The sequence below is a fragment of the Tamandua tetradactyla genome, chromosome 7, assembly GCF_023851605.1.
Source record: "Tamandua tetradactyla isolate mTamTet1 chromosome 7, mTamTet1.pri, whole genome shotgun sequence".
NCBI lineage: Eukaryota > Metazoa > Chordata > Mammalia > Pilosa > Myrmecophagidae > Tamandua > Tamandua tetradactyla.
In genome coordinates this window covers 30,501,668-30,523,708 of record NC_135333.1, presented here as the reverse complement: position 1 = coordinate 30,523,708, position 22,041 = coordinate 30,501,668, and the positions used below count along the sequence as shown (strand labels likewise).

Below are 22,041 nucleotides of genomic sequence, written 5' to 3'. Positions count from 1 at the left end.
TTGTTTAATTGTTCCTTTTATTAGTATATAGTGTCCTTCTTTGTCTCTTTTAACTGTTTTACATTTGAAGTCTAACTTGTTGGATATTAGTATAGCCACTCCTGCTATTTTCTGGTTGTTATTTGCATGAAATATCTTTTCCCAACCTTTCACTTTCAACCTATGTTTATCTTTGGGTCTAAGATGTGTTTCCTGGAGACAGCATATAGAAGGATCCTGTTTTTTAATCCATTCTGCCAATCTATGTCTTTTGATTGGGGAATTCAGTCCATTAACATTTAGTGTTATTACTGTTTGGATAATATTTTCCTCTGCCATTTTGCCTTTTGTATTATATATATATCATATCTGACTTTCCTTCTTTCTACACTCTTCTCCATACCTCTCTCTTCTGTCTTTTTGGTTCTGACTCTAGTGCTCCCTTTAGTATTTCTTGCAGAGCTGGTCTCTTGGTCACAAATTCTCTCAGTGACTTTTTGTCTGAGAATGTTTTAATTTCTCCCTCATTTTTGAAGGATAATTTTGCTGGATATAGGAGTCTTGGTTGGCAGTTTTTCTCTTTTAGTAATTTAAATATATCATCCCACTGTCTTCTAGCCTCCATGGTTTCTGCTGAGAAATCTACACATAGTCTTATTGGGTTTCCCTTGTATGTGATGGATTGTTTTTCTCTTGCTGCTTTCAAGATCCTCTCTTTCTCTTTGACCTCTGACATTCTAACTAGTAAGTGTCTTGGAGAACGCCTATTTGGGTCTAATCTCTTTGGGGTGCGCTGCACTTCTTGGATCTGTAATTTTAGGTCTTTCATAAGAGTTGGGAAATTTTCAGTGAAAATTTCTTCCATTAGTTTTTCTCCTCCTTTTCCCTTCTCTTCTCCTTCTGGGACACCCACAACACGTATATTTGTGCGGTTCATATTGTCCTTGAGTTCCCTGATACCCTGTTCAAATTTTTCCATTCTTTTCCCGATAGTTTCTGTTTCTTTTTGGAATTCAGATGTTCCATCCTCCAAATCACTAATTCTATCTTCTGTCTCTTTGAATCTATCATTGTAGGTATCCATTGTTTTTTCTATCTTTTCTACTTTGTCCTTCACTTCCATAAGTTCTGTGATTTACTTTTTCAGTTTTTCTATTTCTTCTTTATGTTCAGCCCATGTCTTCTTCATGTCCTCCCTCAATTTATCGATTTCGTTTTTGAAGAGGTTTTCCATTTCTGTTCGTATATTTAGCATTAGTTGTCTCAGCTCCTGTATCTCATTTGAACTATTGGTTTGTTCCTTTGACTGGGCCATATTTTCAATTATTTGAGCGTGATCCATTATCTTCTGTTGGCGTCTGCGCATTTAGACAGATTTCCCTGGGTATTGGATCCAAAAGTTTGGAGGATTTTTCTGTGAAATCTCTGGGTTCTGTTTTTTCTTATCCTGCCCAGTAGGTGGTGCTCGTGGCACACGTTTGTCCCACCAGTAAAAGGTGCTGTGGGACCTTAAACTTTGGAAAACTCTCACCGTCCTGGGGGTTCGCTAGCCGAAGCGGCTTGAGCCGGCCCGTGGTCCGAACGCAGGTAGGGTTGCTGGTCGCCGCAGCCAGGGAAAGAGCCCGTCCGAATTTCCTAGTCGGCCCTGGGCAACAAGCGTGGCGGGAGGGCGCCAGCGGCAGCGGCCCGTCCAAGAGAGTGCACGTTCCCCGGGAGTCACGGGTTTGGAAGGGGCCTCCCCCACCCGTCACCGTTCTCCGCGGCCTGGGGGTTTCCGATCCAATTCTCTCAGTTGGTCCGGGAGCTGCGCGTGGTGTGGGCACCAGCCGCCTTGGTTTCAGGGGACCGCCTCTCCAATTCTCCCAGCCGGCCCGGGAAGGGGGAAGGGAGTAACTCCGGCCGCTTGCCACCCCGCCCGGTAAGGCCCGCGCGCCTCGACGATCTCACCCGAGCTGCTTCTCTCAGCTAGCCAGCCGTTCCAGGATGGGGTACGCTGTCTTTTTTATCTCTGTTGTGGCTTTGGGCGCTTTCTGTATCATTTCTACTCCCCTAGTAGGTGTCCTGGAGCAGAAACTAAGATCCGCGCGTCTTACTAAGCCGCCATCTTCCAATATATATATTTTTTTAAATACATTTTTTTTTATTAATTAAAGAAAAAAAAAAGAAATTAACCCAACATTTAGAAATCATTCCATTCTACATATGCAATCAGTAATTCTTAACATCATCACATAGATGCATGATCATCATTTCTTAGTACATTTGCATCAATTTAGAAGAAGAACTAGCAAAACAACAGAAAAAGATATAGAATGTTAATATAGAGAAAAAAATAAAAATAATAATAATAGTACAAAAAAAAGACAAACAAGCAAACAGACAGACAAAAAAAACCCTATAGCTCAGATGCAGCTTCATTCAGTGTTTTAACATGATTACTTTACAATTAGGTATTATTATGCTGTCCATTTTTGAGTTTTTGTATCTAGTTCTGTTGCACAATCTGTATCCCTTCAGCTCCAATTACCCATTATCTTACCCTGTTTCTAACTCCTGCTGGACTCTGTTACCAATGACATATTCCAAGTTTATTCTCGAATGTCGGTTCACATCTCCCTCATTTTTGAAGGACAATTTTTCTGGGTATGGAATTGTTGGTTGGTAGTTTTTCTCTTTTAGTAATTTAAATATATCATCCCACCATCTTCTCGCCTCCGTGGTTTCTGCTGAGAAATCTACACATAGTCTTATTGGGTTTCCCTTGTATGTGATGGATTGCTTTTCTCTTGCTGCTTTCAAGATCCTCTCTTTCTCTTTGACCTCTGACTTCTGACTAGTAAGTGTCTTGGAGAACGTCTATTTGGATCTATTCTCTTTGGGGTGCGCTGCACTTCTTGGATCTGAAATTTTAGGTCTTTCATAAGAGTTGGGAAATTTTCAGTGATAATTTCTTCCATTAGTTTTTCTCCTCCTTTTCCCTTCTCTTCTCCTTCTGGGACACCCACAACACGTATATTTGTGCGCCTCATATTATCATTCAGTTCCCTGAGTCCCTGCTCATATTTTTCCATTCTTTTCCCTATAGTTTCTGTTTCTTTTTGGATTTCAGATGTTCCATCCTCCAGTTCACTAATCCTCACCTCTGTCTCTTGAAATCTACCATTGTAGGTTTCCATTGTTTTTTTCATCTCTTCTACTGTATCTTTCATTCCCATAAGTTCTGTGATTTGTTTTTTCAGACTTTCCATTTCTTCTTTTTGTTCATTCCTTGCCTTCTTCATGTCCTCCCTCAATCCATTGATTTAGTTTTTGATGAGATTTTCCATGTCTGTTTGTATATTCTGAATTAATTGTTTCAGCTCCTGTATCTCATTCGAACTATTGGTTTGTTCCTTTGACTGGGCCATATCTTCAATTTTCCTAGTGAGATTTGTTATTTTTTGCTGGCGTCTAGACATTTAATTACCTTAATTAGTTTATTCTGGAGATTGCTTTCACTTCTCTTACCTAGGGTTTTCTTGCTAGATGAGTTTTTTGTCTGTCTGTTCTTTGACCTTCAGTTCAGCTTTTTCTGGGCCTCTAGCTTAAGTTTTGTTTAACAGAGGGTAATTTTTCAGTTCTTGTTTTCTTGTTTCTTGTCCTGCTTGTAAGGTGCCTTTTTCCTCCTCACCCTTAGGAAGGTCTACGTAGGTATTACAGACTCCAGCTGGGTTTTCCTGGACTAAACTGGCCTCCTATCAGGGGGAAGGAATCACCTGCGTCAGTTTTCCCTGAGGGTGAGACCCAGCAGGTTGAAAGACTTTCCTGTGAAGTCTCTGGGCTCTGTTTTTCTTATCCTGCCCAGTACGTGGCGCGTCTGCCTGTGGGTCGCACCAGCAAAAGCTGTTGTGACCCACTTTTAACTTGGAAGACTCTCCCTGCTGGGGGTGTGGTAGAGACAGAGGAGAGGTTGTAGGCTGGTTTTAATGGCTTCAAATTGCCAAGCCCTGGGTTCTGAATTCCTTGAGAGAGGGATTCCACCTAAGTTGGGCTTCACCCCTCCCCTGGGGAACAGGTGGGAGACAGCCCTGAAAGCAGTCCGTTTCTGCCTATGCCTGGAGCAGTTGCAGCCCAACTAGTCCCACCACTGAATCCAGAGGCAGCCAAGCCTCCATAGAAACAGCCACAAAAACTTCTGTTTCGTCCCCTTTCCTCTTTTTCAGTTAGCCCAATAAGCGACCTCCGCCTTGACCAGTTTCTCCTGAGCTGGGGGCCTATTTTTAGTTGTCAGAATTTATTTATTAATGCCACGATTGGTGTTTGGTTGGACTCAGTCCCTGCTACTGTTAGAGTCTCTTTCCTTCCCTTCCGGGAAGCCCCCTGTGGGGGAGGGGTGCCGGGTGCTGGCTGCCGCGGCTTGGGGAACTCACGGTTCCAGAGACTCGGAGCCGGTCCAGCTCGTCCAGACTGGGGTACGCTGTGTGTCTGGTCACTATCGTGGCTCCAGGAGCTGTTCTGTGCTGTTTCTGGTTATTTAGTAGTTGTTCTGGAGGACGAACTAAAATGCGCACATTGCTAAGCCACCATCTTGGCCCCCTCCAATACTGTATATTTGAAACTGTAATGAGATCATCTCCCTGGTTGATGTGATTTAGTCAAGAGTGGTTCTTAAGCTGGATTAGGTGATGACATGTCTCCACCCATTTGAGTGGGTCTTGATTAGTTTCTGAAGTCCTATAAAAGAGGAAACATTTTGGAGAATGAGAGATTCAGAGAGAGCAGAATGATGTAGCCATGAGATGCAGAGAGTCCACGAGCCAGCAGCCTTTGGAGATGAAGAAGGAAAATGCCTCCCGGGGAGCCTCATGAAACCGGAAGCCAGGAGAGGAAGCTAGCAGATGATGCCGTGTTCACCATGTGCCCTTCCAGCTGAGAGAGAAGCCCTTCTGTTTCTGGTATGTTGCATTCCAGCAGCTAGCAAACTAGAACATCTATATAATGCATAAGAATAACCTCCAGGATAACCTCTCAACTCTGTTTGAAATCACTCAGCCACTAAAAATTTGTTTTGTTTCATTTCTCTCTCCTCCCTTTTGATCAAGAAGTCTTTCTCATTCCCATGATGCTGGGTCCTGGCTCATCCTGGGAGTTCTGTCCCACATTGCCAAGGAGATTTACACCCCTGGAAGTCGTGTCCCATGTAAGGGGTGGGAGGGCAGTGAATTCATCTGCAGAGTTGGCTTTGAGAGAGAGGTCACATCTGAGAAACTAAAGAGGTTCTTTGGGGGTGATTCTTAGGCATAATTATAAGTAGGCTTAGCTTATCCTTTGCAGGAATAAGTTTCATAGGGCTGAACCCCAAGATCAAGGGCTCAGTCTATTGATTTTGTTGTCCCTATGGCTTGCGAGAATATCAGAAATTACCCAAATGGGGAAGTTGAATATTTCCTTCTTTCTCCCTAGTCCCCCAAGTGGATTTTGTACATACTTTTATTCATTGCCCAAATTACTCTGGGATATATCATGGTATCACACTAACCTGGATGAATCAACAAGCTCTCACACCCTACTTGAGATTCCATTTACTTATGGTGTTCAACTAAGCTGAGCATACAAGTTAAATTAGGCAATGTGCTACCAAAAATATAAATTTTGCACCAAGTGAACATCTCTTCCTTTGGTCTCACACAGAATTTGAAGTTTTAAAATGTGGTCCATATCATCCTATATTCTGATCCAATCAAGTTTTGATTTCCTATTCCCTACCCCTTCCTGAGCCCCTAAATGTCACTGATTTCTGTGAATTGATATTATTCCCTGCTGCTCTGCTGAATTCATTTATTAGCTCTATTAGCTTTTTTATAGATCCTTTGGTATTTTCACTATATAGAATCATCTTATGTACGAATAGGGAAAGTTTTACTTCTGCCTTTCTAACTTGAATGCACTTTAGTTCTTTTTCTTCCCCAATTGCTCTGGCTAGAACTCCCTGTACAGTGTTGAATAAAAGTGGTGTAGATGGGCATCCTGTCTTGTTCCTTATTTTTAACATTGAGTGTGATGTTAGCTGTGAGTTTTTCATATATGCCCTTTAGCATGCTGAAGGAATTTCCTTTTATTCCCAGTTTTCTGATTTTTTTTTTAATCAAGAAGAGGTGTTGGATTTTGTTAAATGCCTTTCCTGCATCATTTGGAATGATCATGCTTCCTCCCTCCCTTGTATCTATTATGAGTTTTCATTCTATATTGTGGTATATTTGATTGAGTTTCTTATGTTGAACCTCCCTTGCATTCCTGGGATAAATTTTGTTTGGTTGTGGTGTATAATCCTTTTAATGTGCTGTTGGATATGTTTGCTAGTATTTTCTTGAGTATTTTTGCATCTCTAGTCATAAGGAAAATTGGTCTGTAATTTTATTTTCTTGTGGTATTTTTATCTGGCTTTGGCATTAGGGTGATGCCAGCCTCTTAGAATGAGTTAGGAAGTAATCCCTCCTATGCGATTTTTGGAAGAATGTGAGCAGGATTCATATTAATTCTTCTTTGAATGTTTGGTAAAATTCGCCAGTGAAGCCATCTGATTATGAACTTTTCTTTGTTGTGAGTGTGTGTGTGTACGTATTTATCTATCTATATACATATACTCTAATTATATACTCTAATATATATATATAATTAGAGAAGTTGTATGCTCACAGAAATATCATGTAGAAAATACAGTTATCATACTCCCATTAACACTTTTCATAAGTATGACTACATTTTTTTACAGTTAATAAAAATTATTATTATGATCATACTATTAATTATAGTCTATGCTTTACATTAGGGTTCACTCTGTTATATTGTCCTGTGCTTTTTTATTTATTATTATTATTATTATTATTTTTTGTTGTTGTTATCAAGGAAGGTTTTTTTTTTCTTTCTATGTTTGGCATGTGCATGTTCCAGCAATCAAACCTGGGTCTCCAGCCTGACAGGAGAGAACTTTACCACTGAGCGATCCCTGCACTGTCCTCTGTCCTGTTTTTTTTTAAATTTTTATTCTAGTAATACATATACAATCTAAAATTTCCCCTTTTAACCACATCCAAATATGTTTTCAGTGCTGTTAATTACATACACAGCATTATGCTACTATCACCTCTATCCACTATCAAAACTTCCATCTCCCCAAATAGAAACTCTTTGCAATATAAGGACCAACTCCACATGCCCTACCTCACCACAGCCCATCGGGACCTATATTCTAGTTTCTGTCTCTATGGAATTGTATATTCTGATTATTTTCTTTCAGTGACATTATACAACATTTGTTGTTTTGTATCTGACTTATTTCACTCAACATGATGTCTTCAGCATTCATCCATGTTGTTATATGTATCAGAACATCATTCCTTTTTATGGCTGAATAATATTCTATTATATGTATATGCCACATTTTATTTATTTGTGGATAGACGCTTGGGTTGCTTCCATCTTTTTTTTTCCTTTTTTTAAGATTTTATTTTTTATTATTTTTTTCTTTTTTCTAATTTTTATTACTAAAACCAATCACCATACAATATGAACATTCTTTTTTTATCACATAGTTGTATATTCATCATCATGATCATTTCTTAGAACATTTGCATGAATTCAGAAAAAGGAATAAAAGAAAACAAAATAATTCATACATACCGTACCCTGTACCCCTCCCTTTCATTGATCACTAGCATTTCAATCTACTAAATTTATTTTAACATTTGTTCCCCCTATTATTTGTTAATTTTAAATCTCATATATTTTACTCATCTGTCCAAAAGGTAAATAAAAGAAGCATCAGACACAAGGTTTTCACAATCACACAGTCACATTGTGAAAGCTATATCATTATACAATCATCTTCAAGAAACATGGCTACTGGAACACAGCTCTACACTTTCAGGCAGTTCCCTCCAGCCTCTCCATTACATCTTGACTAACAAGGTGATATCTATTTAATGCATAAGAATAACCTCCAGGATAACCTCTCAACTCTGTTTGGACTCTCTCAGCCATTGACACTTTATTTTGTCTCATTTCTCTCTTTCCCCTTTTGGTCAAGAAGGTTTTCTCAATCCCTTGGTGCTGAGTCCCAGCTCATTCTAGTATTTCTTTTCCACTTTGCCAGGAAGGTCCACACCCCCGGGAGTCATGTCCCATGTAGAGAAGGGGAAAGTGGTGAATTTGCTTGTCATGTTGGCTGAGAGAGGCCACATCTGAGCAACAAAAGAGGTTTTCTTGGGGGTGACTCTTAGGCCTAATTTTAAGTGGTCTTAGCCTATCCTTTGAGGGATTAACTTTCATATGAACAAACCCCAAGACTGGGGGCTCAGTCTATTGCTTTGGTTGGCCCCATTGTTTATGAAAATATCGAGAATTCTTCACTTACGGAAGTTGAATTTTCTCCCTTTCTCACCATTCCCACAAGGGGACTTTGCAAATACTTTTCTAGTCACTGTTGTAATCCTTCTGGGATTTATTGGGGCATCACTCTGTACAAACCTACAAAATCTTATGCCCTACTCAAGGTTCCATGTACTTATGGTGTTCAGTTAAGCTGTCCACATAAGTTATATTAGGAAATGCACTAGTTGAACTATAAATTTTGTACCTAATAAACATTTTTTCTTAAGTCTCACAAATGAGTTAAAGTTTTAAAATATTAATTGCCATCTATTTTCAGCACCCTGCAATAATGACATTCCTTTGTTCTTCCTCATGCAAAAACATTTTTTAAATTTGTACATTTAGTCTCTATTATTATTCACTCTAGGTAATCCTAGATTATACCATCTCAATCTTTATCATCTTTCTTTCTTTCTGATTTCATTTATGCCCCAGCCCTCCTCCCTCTATCATTCTCACATTCAACTTCATTCAGTGTTTTAACATAATTGTATTACAGTTAGGTAGTATTGTGCTGTCCATTTCTGAGTTTTTATATTCAGTCCTGTTGCACAATCTGTATCCCTTCACTCTAATTACCCAGTATCTTACCCTATTTCTATCTCCTGATGGTCCCCGCTATCAACAAAATATTCCAAGTTTATTCACCAATGTCAGTTCACAACAGTGAGACCATACAGTATTTGTCCTTCTGTTTCTGGCCAATTTCACTCAGCATAATGTTCTCCAGGTCCATCCATGTTGTTACATACTTCATAACTTTATTCTGTCTTACAGCTGCATAATATTCCATCGTATGTATATGCCACAGTTTGTCTAGCCACTTTTCTGTTGATGGACATTTTGGCTGATTCCATCTCTTGGTAATTGTAAATAATGCTGCTATAAACAAGGGGTGGAAATGTCCGTTTGTGTCCTGGGATTCATCATGTCCTTTGACATGTCCTTTGAGTTGAGACAGCATATAGATGGGTCCTATTTTTTAATCCATTCTGCCAGTCTATGTCTTTTGATTGGGGAGTTTAATCCATTAACATTTAGTGTTATTACTGCATGGGTAATACTTTCTTCTACCATTTTACCTTTTGGATTTTATATGTTATATTTAATTTTCCTTCTTTTTACCTTTACTCATAATCTTCCTTTCTACACTCTTCTCCACACCTCTCTCTTCTGTCTTTTTGTATCTGTCTCTAGTGCTCCCATTAGTATTTATTGCAGAGGTGGTCTGTTGGTCACAAATTCTCTCAGTAATTTTTTGTCTGAAAATGTTTTAATTTCTCCCTCGTTTTTGAAGGACAATTTTACTGGATATAGAATTCTTGGTTGGCAGTTTTTCTCTTTTAATAATTTAAATATATCATCACACTGTCTTCTCGCCTCCATTGTTTCTGCTGAGAAACCTATGCATAGTCTTATTGGGCTTCCCTTGTATGTGATGGATTGCTTTTCTCTTGCTGCTTTCAACATTCTCTCTTTCTCTTTGACCTCTGACATTCTGATTAGTAAATGTCTTGGAGTGCATCTATTTGGATCTATTCTCTTTGGGGTATGCTGTACTTCTTGGAACTGTAATTTTAAGTCTTTCGTAAGAGTTGGGAAATTTTCATTGAGAATTTCCTCCATTAGTTTTTCTCCTCTTTTTCCCTTTTCGTCTCGTTCTGGGACACCCACAACATGTATATTAGTATGCTTCATGTTGTCATTCAATTCCCTGTGTTTCTGCTCATATTTTCCCATTCTTTTCGCTATATTTTCTTTTGCTTGTCAGATTTCAGATGCTCTTGCCTCCAGTTCACTAATTCTATCTTCTGCCTCTTGAAATCTGACATTGTAGGTTTCCATTGTTTTTTTCATCTCTTCTACTGTGCCTTTCATTCCCATAAGTTCTGTGATTTGTTTTTTCAGAATTTTGATTTCTTCTTTTTGTTCATTCCTTGTCTTCTTTATATCCTCCCTCAGTTCACTGATTTGATTTTTGATGAGGTTTTCCATGTCTGTTCGAACATTCTGAACTAATTGTTTCAGCTTCTGTATCTCATTTGAATTGTTGGTTTGTTCCTTTGACTGGGCCATATCTTCAATTTTCCTAGTATGATTCGTTATTTTTTGCTGGCATCTAAACATTTAATTACCTTAATTAGTTTATTATGGAAATTTTTTTCACGTTTTTTTTTACCTAGGATTTTCTTGCTGGATGACTTTGTTGTCTATCTGTTCTTTGACATTCAGGTCAGCTTATTCTGGACCTCTAGCTTAGGTTTTGTTTAACAGAGCAGAATTTTTCATCTCTCGTTTTCTTGTTTCTTGCCCTGTGTGTATGGTTCCTTCTCCACCCCGCCCCCACCTTAGGAGGGTCTACTTTGGTATTATAGACCTCAGCCAGATTTTCCCAGACCGACTGGCCTCCTATCAGGAGGAAAGAGTCACCCGTGTCAGTTTTCCCTGAGGGTAAGACCCAGCAGGTTGAAAGACTTTCCTTTGAAGTCTCTGGACTCTGTGTTTTTCCTTTCCTGTCCAGTACATGATGCTTGTCTGCCTGCAGGTCCCACCAGCATACGGTGATGTGGTACCTTTAACTTCAGCAGACTCTCCCTGCTGGAGGTGTAGTGGAGACAGAGGAGAGGTTGTAGGCTGGCTCTAATCGCTTCACTTTTCCAGACCCTGGGGTCTGAACTCCTAGAGGGAGGGAATCCACCTGAGCTGGGCTCCATCCCTCTTCTGGGGAAGGCACAGGCCCCAGACAAACACTCAAATTAGCTTAGTTCTGCCTATGCCTGGGGCCTGGAGCCCGAGAAACCCTGCAGCTGTATCTAAAGAGCAGTCAAGTCATAGAAACACAACCAGGAAAAAGAAAAATCCTTTTCAGAGCAGACCCCCATTTCTCAGGTTTGCCAATCAAGAACTTAAGTTGATACATTGCTCTGTTTATCTCAAGGTCCTGTGTCCTCCTTTCCTTCTGAGCCCAGACCTTTTCAAATCCAAAACAACTTCTGTTTTTTTTTTTTTTTGTTTTTTTATTATTATTTTCTTTTTCTGTCATCCCTGCCCTGTGCGACAGGTTAAAAACCAGTGACCTCTGCTTTTACTCGAGGTTCACCTGAGCTGGGGGCCTTTTTAGTTGTCAGAATTTGTTATTTAATTCTACAATTGGCATTTGGTTGAGCTCATCCCCTGCTGCTGGTAAATTCCCTTTCCTTTTCCCTCTGGGAAGCAGCCTGTGAGGGAGGGGCGCTGGCCACTGCGGCTTGGGGAACTCACGGTTCTGAGTGGGCTCGCAGCCGGTCCAGCTGGTCCAGACTGGGGTACGCTGTGTGTCCAGTCACTGACATGGCCCCAGCAGTTGTTCTGTACTGTTCCTGGCTATTTACTAGCTGTTCTGAAGGACAAACTAAATCCCACACCATCTTGTCCCCTTTCCTGTCTCATGTACTTGGGAGCTCCTTGATTGGAAGCATAAGCATTTATGATTGTTATATCTTCTTGGTGAATTGACTCTTTAATTAGTATATAGTGTCCTTCTTTGTCTCTTATGATGTCTTTACATTTAAAGTCTATTTTGTCTGATATTAGTATAGCTACTCCTGCTTTCCTTTGGTTACAACTTGTGTGAAAAATCTTTTTCCATCCTTTCACTTTCAATCTATTTGTATCCTTGTGTCTAAGATGAGTCTCTTGTAAGCAGCATATAGCTGGATTATGTTTCTTAATCCATTCTGCCTATCTGTATCTTTGAATTGGTAAATTTAGTCTTTTAACATTCAAAGTTATTACTGAAAAGGTCTTTCTTGGTTCCACCATCTTATCTTTTTTATTTTATTTGTCAGGTCTATATATTCTTTTCCTTCTTTCTCTTTGTATTGTTTAAATTACCTTTAGTAGTACTTTTCAATTCTCTGCCCTCCTCCAGACCTCCCTCTCCTGTCTTTTTTGTTTGTTTGTTTTTTCAGCCAGCAGAACTTCTTTTAGTATTTCTTGTAGGGTCCGTCTCTTGTTGACAAATTCTTTCAGGACTTCTTTGTCTGTGAAAGCTTTAATCTCTCCCTTACTTTTGAAGGACAGTTTGGCTGGGTACAGAATTCTTGGCTGGAAGTCTTTCTCTTTCAGTTTCTTGACTATATCATAACTCTGCCTTCTCGCCTCCAGGGTGCTAGTTGAGTAGTCTGAACTCAGTCTTATTTGATTTCCCTTGTATGTAGTAGATTGTTTTTCACTTGCCGCTTCCAGGATTTTCTGCTTCTCTTCAACATTTGTTAGGCTGATTAGTATGTGCCTTGGGGAAGGCCTATTTGGATTTATTCTGTTTGGAGTTCTTTGGGCTTCTCTGACTTGTATATTTATATCCTTTACGAGGGTTGGGAAGTTTTCCCCCATTATATCCTCAACTACTCTTCCTAGCCCTTTACTCCTCTCTTCTCCTTCTGGGACGCCAGTGATTCTTTTATTTGTGCACTATGTTTTGTCTATTATTTCCCTGAGATCCAATTAAATTTTTTCTATCTTTTTTTGCCATTTGTTGTTTTGAGTCTTCGAAGTCAATCATCCTGTCCTCTATATCACTTATTCTTTCTTCTGTCTCTTCAAATATTGTGTTGTGGGCCTCTAGTATGTTTTTATTTGGTCAGGAGAGTCTTTAATCTCCGTGATTCCACTATTTTTCTATTTATTCTTTCAAATTCCTCTTTGCACTCTTCTACTGTCTTCTTGATCTTTATGTCATTTGCTATCCCACTTATTTTATTAAGTAAAGTTGTATGAACATCTTTGATTAGTTGTACCAATGTCTGTGTCTCCTCTGGTGTTTTAATTTGATCATTAGGCCAGGCTATATCTGTCTGCATTGTGATATGCTTAGTGATCTTCTACTGTCTTCATGGTATATAAATATATCTTGATTGATTTACTTTGGGATTGATTTCTTTTAGTGGTCGAAGGCCTTGTGTTTGTGGGATGGTTGTACACCAGGGAGCAGGGCACAGGGTGGAACCCTCAGTGCCGTGATTTGTTTCAGGGCAGGTATAGGTGCAGGTTGGGGATGTTATGCTGATGCTTGTGAACGTGGGCACCCAGAGGCCAGGGAGGATGTAGTTGTGTGAGTGCACCAGTCTCGGGGCATAACCCTGGTATGTGCTGGTCTAAGGCATGGGGCCCTTTGTGTGCATGTGTAGAGACGTAGCAGCAGGTCAGCATTATGCCTTTGTGGATTGGGGGCAGATATGACCCAGCTGCTCAGGTCAGCACTTTCTCAGAGCTGGGAAGCGAGGCTGAGGGCTGTGGCATGTGCAGTTGTAGGACTGCTGTAAAGCGTGGTTCCCAGAGTTGAATGACATGATTGGGGGCCTGCATGCATGCGTGGGCCTGGGAGTGCTGTAAAGGGATGCACTGAGGGTGAGGCTGTGTGACACTGTGAGCAGGGGGTGGGGGCAGCCTAGGTATGGAGGTTAGTGCCCGCAACCTTTATGCACTGAAAGCAGCCTGCAGGGAGCAGGGAGGGGGAGGCTGTGCTGGAGAGGTGTGCAGGAGAGGTGGGTTGGGCTGTGCTTGGGGTGGGGGTGGGGGGCAGGTACATGCACTGGAGCTGGTGGGGTAGGGGCATCTGGAGCACGGGGAATGGGAGTGGGTGTTGGGGTTCAGGTGTGTGGGGTGTGGGATGAGTCAGTGGTCACAGGTTTGCACTGGTGAGGGTAGCGCACCCAAGGAACATAGCCTGGCATACTTCCTAGTCCTGCGTTCCTGTCCATGCACTCCCGCGGGCTCTATGGCTCCACGCCTCCGTGCCAGCTCCAGCTCTCTGCCTCTCAGTTCCTCAGCCTCTGCAACCAGGGCTGCTGCATGTGGTGCAAAAGGCTCTCCCAGGTCAGTCGCACTCCTGAATTGCCCCCTCAGTTGCCCTCTTGTCACTTCTCTAACTTTTCCATGGAGCAAGACTAATCTTGAACTACTCTAGTCAGCCATCTTCCTAGAAGTCCCCTCACCTTTTATTTATCTGGGAATGTCTTAATCTCTCTCTTATTTTTAAAAGACAATTTTTCCAGATATAAAATCCTAAATTGTTGTTATTTTCTCTCAACACCTTGAATATCTCATCCCACTCCCTTCTTTTTCCATGTTTTCTGATGGGAAATTTGCAGTTAATCTCACTGGGGTTCCCTTGTACATATGCATTGCTTCTTTCTTGCAGCTTTCAGGATTCTTTCTTTGTCTTTGGCATTAAAGGTTTGATTATAATGTGTCTGGGTGTGAATCTCTTTGAGTTTATCTTGTTTGGGTTCAGTGAGCTTCTTGCATATGTATTTTCATGTCTTTCATTAAGTTTGGGGAATTTTCAGGCATTATTTATTTGAATATCCTTTCTTCCCTTTTCTCTTTCTTCTCCCTCTCTCCATAGGATGAGAATCCTATGGTTTCTCATATTCATATATTGGAATGCTTGATGCATCCCCAGTTCTCTTGATTTTGGTTCACTTTTCTTCATTCTTTTTTTCTTTCTGCTCTCCAGGCTGAGTTATAACAATTGCCTTATCTTTGTATTCACTGATTCTCTCTTCTACCAATTCCAATCTACTCTTGAAACCCTCTAGAGAATTTTTCTGTTATTTTAGTCTTTAGTTCTTGTATTTCCATTTGGTTCTTTTTTATTTTTATCATTTCTGTCTCTTTATGGAAATTCCCATTTTGTCATATATCATTTTCCTGATGTCCTTTAGTTTGCCATGTTTGCTTTTAGCTCTTTGAGCATTTTAAGACCATTTATTTAAGGTCTTTGGTATGTCCAAAGTCTGCTATTCTTTGTTGATGGTTTCTGATGTTTTATCTTGTTCCTTTGGGTGGACCATCCTTTCCTGTTTCTTTGTATACCTTGTAATTTTTTGACACACTGTATATTTTAATGTGGAAAATTTTGTCTGTGAAATGTCTGTTGCCATAAGTTTATACCCAGCTAATGATATGGCAGAGATTTCCTTGAATGCCAGGAGCTAACAAAAAACAGTCTTTGCATATGGGCTCTGTATTGGCTGGTGCTCTCCTTCAGAGATTAGACCTCCTATCAGTGAAACTGAAGAACAGAATTAGGCAAAAGTATAGGATCTTCTCTTCTCTTTCTGGGCATTGTCTCTGACCTTAGCATTTCTCCTGCTTACACAGATCTGAGTGCCCCCACTTCTCCCTATAAAATAATATTTTCTCCCAGCCCTGGGTGCTCTATTACATGTCTTAAAAATGATAATCATGTAATTTGATTGTTTTGTACACTTATTTAGCTTTTTGTAAGCTGCTACCACATTATAGGTATGCTCTGGGTCAGTGAGCCAGAAATGAGTGTCCTGGTTCGGTCCTTCAGGCTTTCCCCAAATCAACTGGTGCAGACATACATGCACCCCTCTATGCACATAGGTGTAATTCTTCTTCCTCCGGAGCCGGGACCAGGGACCTTTCAACCTGCGCTGAGAGTACAGGCTCCATGCCAAGCTGGGGAAGAGTGGGGGAGATCCAGCAATGGCACCACATGGTTTTCCTACTGTTTTAAGTTTTCTTCTTCATTCAGCATTTGCCCAGTTACTGCAACCCTTTAACTGTTTACAGAGTTCTGAGGAAAAAAAGGGTTCTAAAATTTTTGCCAGTTGTTTAAAGATTCTGTGGGGAGAATGAACCCTGGAGCTTCTCACTCTAACATCTTGGTGAGGTCCCTCCAATACATTGGTTTGTAAGGAGGCTAAGCCAGTTTATAACCCCAGCAGTACTTAAGGGTATCTGTTAACCTCAAGATAAGTAGGAGGCTTCTTTAATATGTTATAGATCTGCATTGTAGATCATTTAAAGGATATCAAAGGTTACAGAGTGAACAGAGAGTCTCTCTCCCATCCCTGTATAGAGAGCTGCAGCCACCTTGTAGCTCCCTATGCCAAAAGTGACTCACAGTTGCCAGGTACTGTCCTGACTAAGCAAATACGTACTTTCTTTTCTTTTAAAGAAAACAAATGGTGGTACACTAAGGCTCACTGTGTGGAACCTTCCCTTTTCCACTTAACCATCGATCTTGGCGCTCATCCCATCTCAGTTCATAAAGCGCTTCCTGGTCATTTTACAGTGACGCAGACCCCGTTGTTAGCTGAACCCTGCTGTATTTACCGTCCCGCTGATGGACATTTCAGTTATTCCGGTCATTTGCTTGTACAACCAGTGCATCCTTTAGTAGACTTGTGCATGCCAGTTTCCGACACAGGTTAGAGCTTCTTCGGATGAATTCACAGAGATAGGATTTCTAGTTCTATGGATAAACTCATTGGCAGTTTGGACGAAGGTTGCCACATCACCCTCCTGAGGCTGTCCCAATCTGGCATTCCTCAGCAGTGTAGGAAACAGCCAATTTGGGATTTGGGGACTGTGATCAGAGAAGAGCAAAAAGCCCACCCCTCCCATCCAAAAAGACTGGAGGCCAGGGGCGAGTGGGAGTGGCCCAGGGCGTGACTGTTGACCCAGGAGAAAGGTGGATGGGTGGATGACCTCAGTTTTCTTGCCCCTTGTTTCCCACCAGGGTGATGCTGACAGGAACACTGTCTGACCGGCAGCCAGCTGAACTTCACCTCTTCCGCAATTACGAAGCTCCAGAGACCCTACGGGAGCCTCGTTTCTGCCACAACGTTAACTTAAAGCCTCCAGCTCATCCCTCAGGTTAACACCATGTTGGCTGCTTCGGTGGGAGGGTGACTGACCCAGGGAGGCTGAGAGGTGTGGGTGCAGGTCGTACACTTGCTCCCGGCACCCCCACCCCTCCCGCCTACTGCATGGTCATCTCTCCTGAGTCTTTATCGGCCGAGGGCAGGCAGGCTAGAGGAGGCTCCTGGGGGGCCTCTGCTGCATCCTGCCCCCTCCTCCCCACAACTCCCCCTCCCCGCAGCCCCCCACGCACACGTGCACCCTCTGAGACCTGCAGTGGGCTGGGCCTCAGGCCAGGCCCTTGTGCCACTGGCCACCCTCCTCCTCCCACCCCCAGAACAGCTGGTGTGGCGGGCAGCGCGCAGTAGTGGGGCTGCCCCCACCTACTTCCGGCCCAACGGGCGCTTCCTGGACGGTGGGCTGCTGGCCAACAACCCCACGTTGGATGCCATGACCGAGATCCACGAGTACAACCAGGACCTGATCCGCAAGGTGAGGGCCTGGACAGGTCGGAGGGGAGACGTGTGGCTGCACCTGCAGTCCCCCCGCCCCCCCCCCCCATACAGCCTCCCTAGGGTCTGGCTCCTGGGAAAGCAGTGAGCTTGTACCTATACCTTCCTTCGTGTTGGCACTCCATGGCCGCTGGCACTCATGCCTGAGCCTGTCCGATGGGTGGTGTCTGCCTGAGGCCCTGTGCTGAGCAGGATTCCAGGGTCACCACTGGACTGAGTGGTGATAAGTGCTGGTCAGTTGGCAGCGTCTGCTGTGAGTGGGGTGGGCAGCTGGCACAGGGCCGATATGCCACTCCTGGCCTCTCCACGCCCAGCCTTGTGCTTGTCCTTGAGGAGCTTACAGCTAATGGGGTGCCAGTCGGACATGAGGACGTGGCCCTCTAACATGTTTCCCCATCCTGAGGCCTTTGGGGTTGGGCAGTGCAAAGCCAGCGACCTGGAGAGGGAGAAGCGGCCCTTGCTTCTGGGAGCTTGGGGGGCCCATGGAAGCGAGACCCGAGATCCACGAGGCAGTGTGTGCAGCAGTGGGACCAGGGGCTTTGACCAGGCAGCCTCTGCATGGGTCCCAGCCCCCACCCCTCACTCCACCTGCTGAGTGGGGATCATAGTCATACTCTTCCCTGGCCACTGCCTTGACCTTGCAGCAGGCAGTAGCCAGTCCGTGAAGGAGGGTGCCCAGAGCTGTGTCTGTGGCGTCCTTCTTGGTCCACAGAGTGCTCTTACGAGCAGATCATGTGTGATGCACACACCAGCTCCTATGATGGGAGGAAGCTGCCACCCCCGAGTCCAGGCCCAGTCCCGGCCTACAGGGGCTGAGCAGGGGTGCGCACCAGGCTGTGCGCTTACCCCGGCGCCACGTGTGCCCCTCTCCTCACATGCCCTGCAGAGCTCCGGCTGTGGGCATCTCCCCGGAAGGTCCCGAGGAGGGAAGGTCTCCTCCAGCTGTCCTCTCCTGTCCACCACAGGGACAGGGCCACACGGTGAAGAAACTCTCCATCGTCGTCTCTTTGGGGACAGGGCGGTCCCCGCAGGTGCCCGTGACCTGTGTGGATGTCTTCCGTCCCAGCAACCCCTGGGAGCTGGCCAGGACTGTTTTTGGGGCCAAAGAACTGGGCAAGATGGTGGTGGACTGTGTGAGTCAGGTCCCTCCCTCGAGGTCTCCAGCCCCAGGGTGATGCTGTCACCGTCCTCCTGGGGGGCCCTTGGTGCCATGAGAGATGACAAGGCTCCAGAGTCCCTGATTCACAGTCTCAGTGCTGGGCAGGGGCTGTCGGTGACCATCCAGAGAAGAGTTTCTCAAATAACTTTTTAGCTCTGGATCCCTTTCATCAAACGTAGCCCGGGGTAGAATGAAGGATGGACAAAAGCTGCAGGGGGAGAGGGCACGGAGGGCTGGCCCCTCACTCACCCACCCTGAGCCAGCTCTCCCCGACCCTCCTGGAAACTACAAGGCTGTGTCCCCTGCAGGCCACTGCAGCTCATAGAGGGCCACTGGCCCGGGTCACTCTGCTGGGGGGTGGTGAAGCCAGGCTAGAGCCTGGGGATCTGGATTTCAGGCCCAACCCTGGGTGGGAGCTCTGGGATGGGAGCAGCACCAGGTTGGGCATGAACTGGGGCGCTGACTGGGGCTCCTCATCAGTGCACGGATCCGGACGGGCGGGCCGTGGACCGGGCCCGGGCCTGGTGCGAGATGGTCGGCACCCAGTACTTCAGGTGAGGGCCCCAGCCCTGGGTGCAGGCTTTCCCTTCCCCAGGGGGCTTCTCCGGGCCCCAAGCTTGCCCCGGTCCCAGCTCTCGTCCCTCACCCAGGCTGGGCACCCTGGGGTGACCCTCCTCTTGGCCTAGACAGGCTGAACCCCCAGCTGGGGACAGACATCATGCTGGACGAGGTCAGCGACGCGGTGCTGGTCGACGCCCTCTGGGAGACCGAGGTGTACATCTATGAGCACCGGGAGCAGTTCCACAGTCTCGTCCAGATGCTGCTCTCGCCGTGAGGCTGCCAGCCCCCCACCCCACCCCACCCCTTCCCTGCTGGGGCGGCCCGGCAGGGCCCAGACACTACGCTGCTGGGTGGGCTGGGCCCAAGAGTCGCGCCGCGTCGGGGTGTGGGGGGCGCAGAGGGCCCTGAGCTCCTGCCCAAAGCTGGTCACGAACGCCTTCTCCTCCTTCCTTCCCCCACTCCTGACATCTGCCATTTCAGGCCTAAAAAGCCTGAAGACTCCCTCCGCCCCCTCCCTGACCATAAAGGAACATCTGACAACTAACCCGACGGGACCCCTTGCCCTGTCAGCTCAAACACTAAGGTGCTGGTTGTGCCCCGCCCCAGCCCTCGCCTCCCAGGTGGCCCCAGAGGGCGGCCTCTGCTCCAGCCTCTCGGCGCCTCTTCCAGGTTCCCTGCCTTTCCCACCCTCTACCCTTTTCCCAGGGGCGAGGCTAGAGAAGTGGCCCCCCCCACCCCCAGGAGCATCGACTTTGCCCCTCAGCAAACACCCCATCACCCACACCCCTCAGAGCCGCCCCACCCTTGAACTCTCCTCAGCAACCAAAGGTCACCCCCGTGAGTTAAATTATTTTTTCCTACAAGGAAGTGGGCTGAGTATCCATGGGACTCGACTGGGGGAGGGGGGCCTCGGGGCCACCCCAAAGCTGTGAAATAAATGGTTTGGATTCCAGTTTGCTGTGTCCTGTGTCTGTGGAGTAGCGAGGGCCTGGCCGCGGCTGCCGTTGGCCGTGACTTTCGGCTCTGACCCATCCTCTTCCTGCACCCACTCAGGTGCTCCCCGAACCAGACACCTCCCTCTCCCAGGCCTCCACAGCCCGGAGGTGCCCAGAGGCAGGGGGCCTCACTGGTCCTGGGAGAGGGCAGGGACATGGGCACCATCGTGCAGCAGGCGCCCACCTGCTATGCACACGCCGCCTGCAGAGGGCGCCACCTCGGCCTCGAGGTGTTGGGGGTCAGACGGAGCTCAGGGGAGGGGCGGCCTGAGGGCCGGGCGCCCTGCTTGCCCCCCCCCCCCCCCGTGTGGGGACAAGGCCTGGTACAGCCCCACCTCGAAGCAGAGCCAGGGCGTCCCGGGGGGGCGGTGCCCCAGGAGCGCGATCCCGCCCCGCGCCCACTGCCCGCGGCTCAGAGGGGTAAATAATTGAAGGGGCAGGTCACACGAGCCCGCCCACGTCACAGGACGCCTTCCCGCCGTGTCTGGTTACGCCCCAGATCGCATTCTGACATCCCCGGCTGGTGAATAATTAAGCTGCGCCCTCCTCCTCAGTCAGCCCTCCATTTCCAGGCTCTGCTCTGCGGCCAGTGGGCACCAGAAGGCACTGACCCCCAGTGCCCAGCCCCATCATCGCCCCAGCCCCCTGCTCAGTGCTCAGGCGCCGCCCACCCCATGGCCTCCGAGATGGACCAGTTCTATAGGTCCACCATCGCCATCTACAAGGTGAGTGTGTATGGCCCACGCTGGGGCATGGCAGTTGGGGATGGCTCTGGTGGACACAGTGGCGGGGGCTGTAGCGTTCACTGGGAGGGAAGCCTGGAGCTGGGGCCCGGGGGCCAGGACCCTCGGGGCAGTCAGCCACGCGATCCCCAACATGAGGCTGCCAGGCCAAGATGGCACTGGGTAAGAACCGAGCACTAGACAAGGCAGGCCAGGCCAGGCCCAGGTGGCTGTGGCTGGAAGCAGGGGGCCAGGGAGCTGTGCTGAGGTCCAGACCCCAGCCCCAGAGAGCCCCAGGGAAAGGAGCTGGCACCTGGTCTGCAGCGGGGTGTCTTTCTGAGCCCCTCATTCAGACCCCCTACCTCTCCTCCAGCAGGGGGAGCTTCAGGTTCCATAGACATTGGCTGAGCAACCCCCATGGCGGGAGCCTTCCATCTGGGAGCCTTGGAGCACCCTACCATAGGGTAGAAAATAATCACCCAGCTGGCCAGATGAGAAAACTGAGACTCACAGAGGTTAAATGCTTGTTCAAGGTCACAAAGGGAGGAAGAGAGGCTGCTGGAATTTGAACCAAGACCCAAGTCTAAGTTCAAGTCCACTGTCCAATGGCCATGGCCTGGGCTGCCCCAACCACCCAACCCTGCCTCGTTCCCAGGGCTGCTGGGCTTTGAGGGGACAAGGCCTGCCCTTGCCCTGGAGTGACTGTCACCAGCCCTGCGTGTCCTGGAGGGAGGCCTGGATCCAGGCCAGGCTGAGCCGCATTCAGGGGGTGCATGCACAGCTGCCTGGCAGGAAAGAGGGGCTCCTTCTGAGGGGTGCTCCCTCGGGTGGGAGGGAGGGAGCCCCCCAGGGCAGGGCTGTGAGCAGGAGCCGGTTGCCAGGAGCGGAGCCCCAAGGATGGCCTCAGGGCCCTGTAGCCTGAGAGCCTGGCCTCTGAGTGACCCCAGGTTTCTGGGTGGGCCACCCCCAGGGTCTGGAAGCTTCTCAGTGAGTCTGGGGGTGCCTGCTCCTGAGGCCCAATGACTTGCCTCAGCCAACCATTCCTT

The 22,041-nt window shown here is 46.2% G+C and overlaps 2 protein-coding genes across 10 annotated transcripts in view; both read left to right on the top strand.

The window, feature by feature from the left end:
* The window catches only part of PLA2G6 (phospholipase A2 group VI), a 107,994-nt gene extending 87,746 nt beyond the window's left edge, over positions 1 to 20,248 (top strand). For all 8 annotated transcript variants that reach the window (XM_077168811.1, XM_077168803.1, XM_077168805.1 and 5 more), the window contains 5 exons: positions 16,925 to 17,061; positions 17,384 to 17,538; positions 18,524 to 18,691; positions 19,198 to 19,271; positions 19,408 to 20,248. In XM_077168811.1, the coding sequence (XP_077024926.1) occupies positions 16,925 to 17,061; positions 17,384 to 17,538; positions 18,524 to 18,691; positions 19,198 to 19,271; positions 19,408 to 19,552 (679 nt within the window). In that variant the 3' untranslated portion in view covers positions 19,553 to 20,248. The remainder of the gene's footprint in view (positions 1 to 16,924; positions 17,062 to 17,383; positions 17,539 to 18,523; positions 18,692 to 19,197; positions 19,272 to 19,407) is intronic.
* A 534-nt stretch (positions 20,249 to 20,782) lies between these two features.
* BAIAP2L2 (BAR/IMD domain containing adaptor protein 2 like 2) overlaps positions 20,783 to 22,041 on the top strand; it is a 77,835-nt gene continuing 76,576 nt past the window's right edge. Inside the window, exon 1 of one of the 2 annotated variants that reach the window (XM_077168801.1) lies at positions 20,783 to 20,998. In XM_077168801.1, the coding sequence (XP_077024916.1) occupies positions 20,948 to 20,998 (51 nt within the window). In that variant the 5' untranslated portion in view covers positions 20,783 to 20,947. The remainder of the gene's footprint in view (positions 20,999 to 22,041) is intronic. The other variant, XM_077168802.1, reaches the window with a different exon arrangement.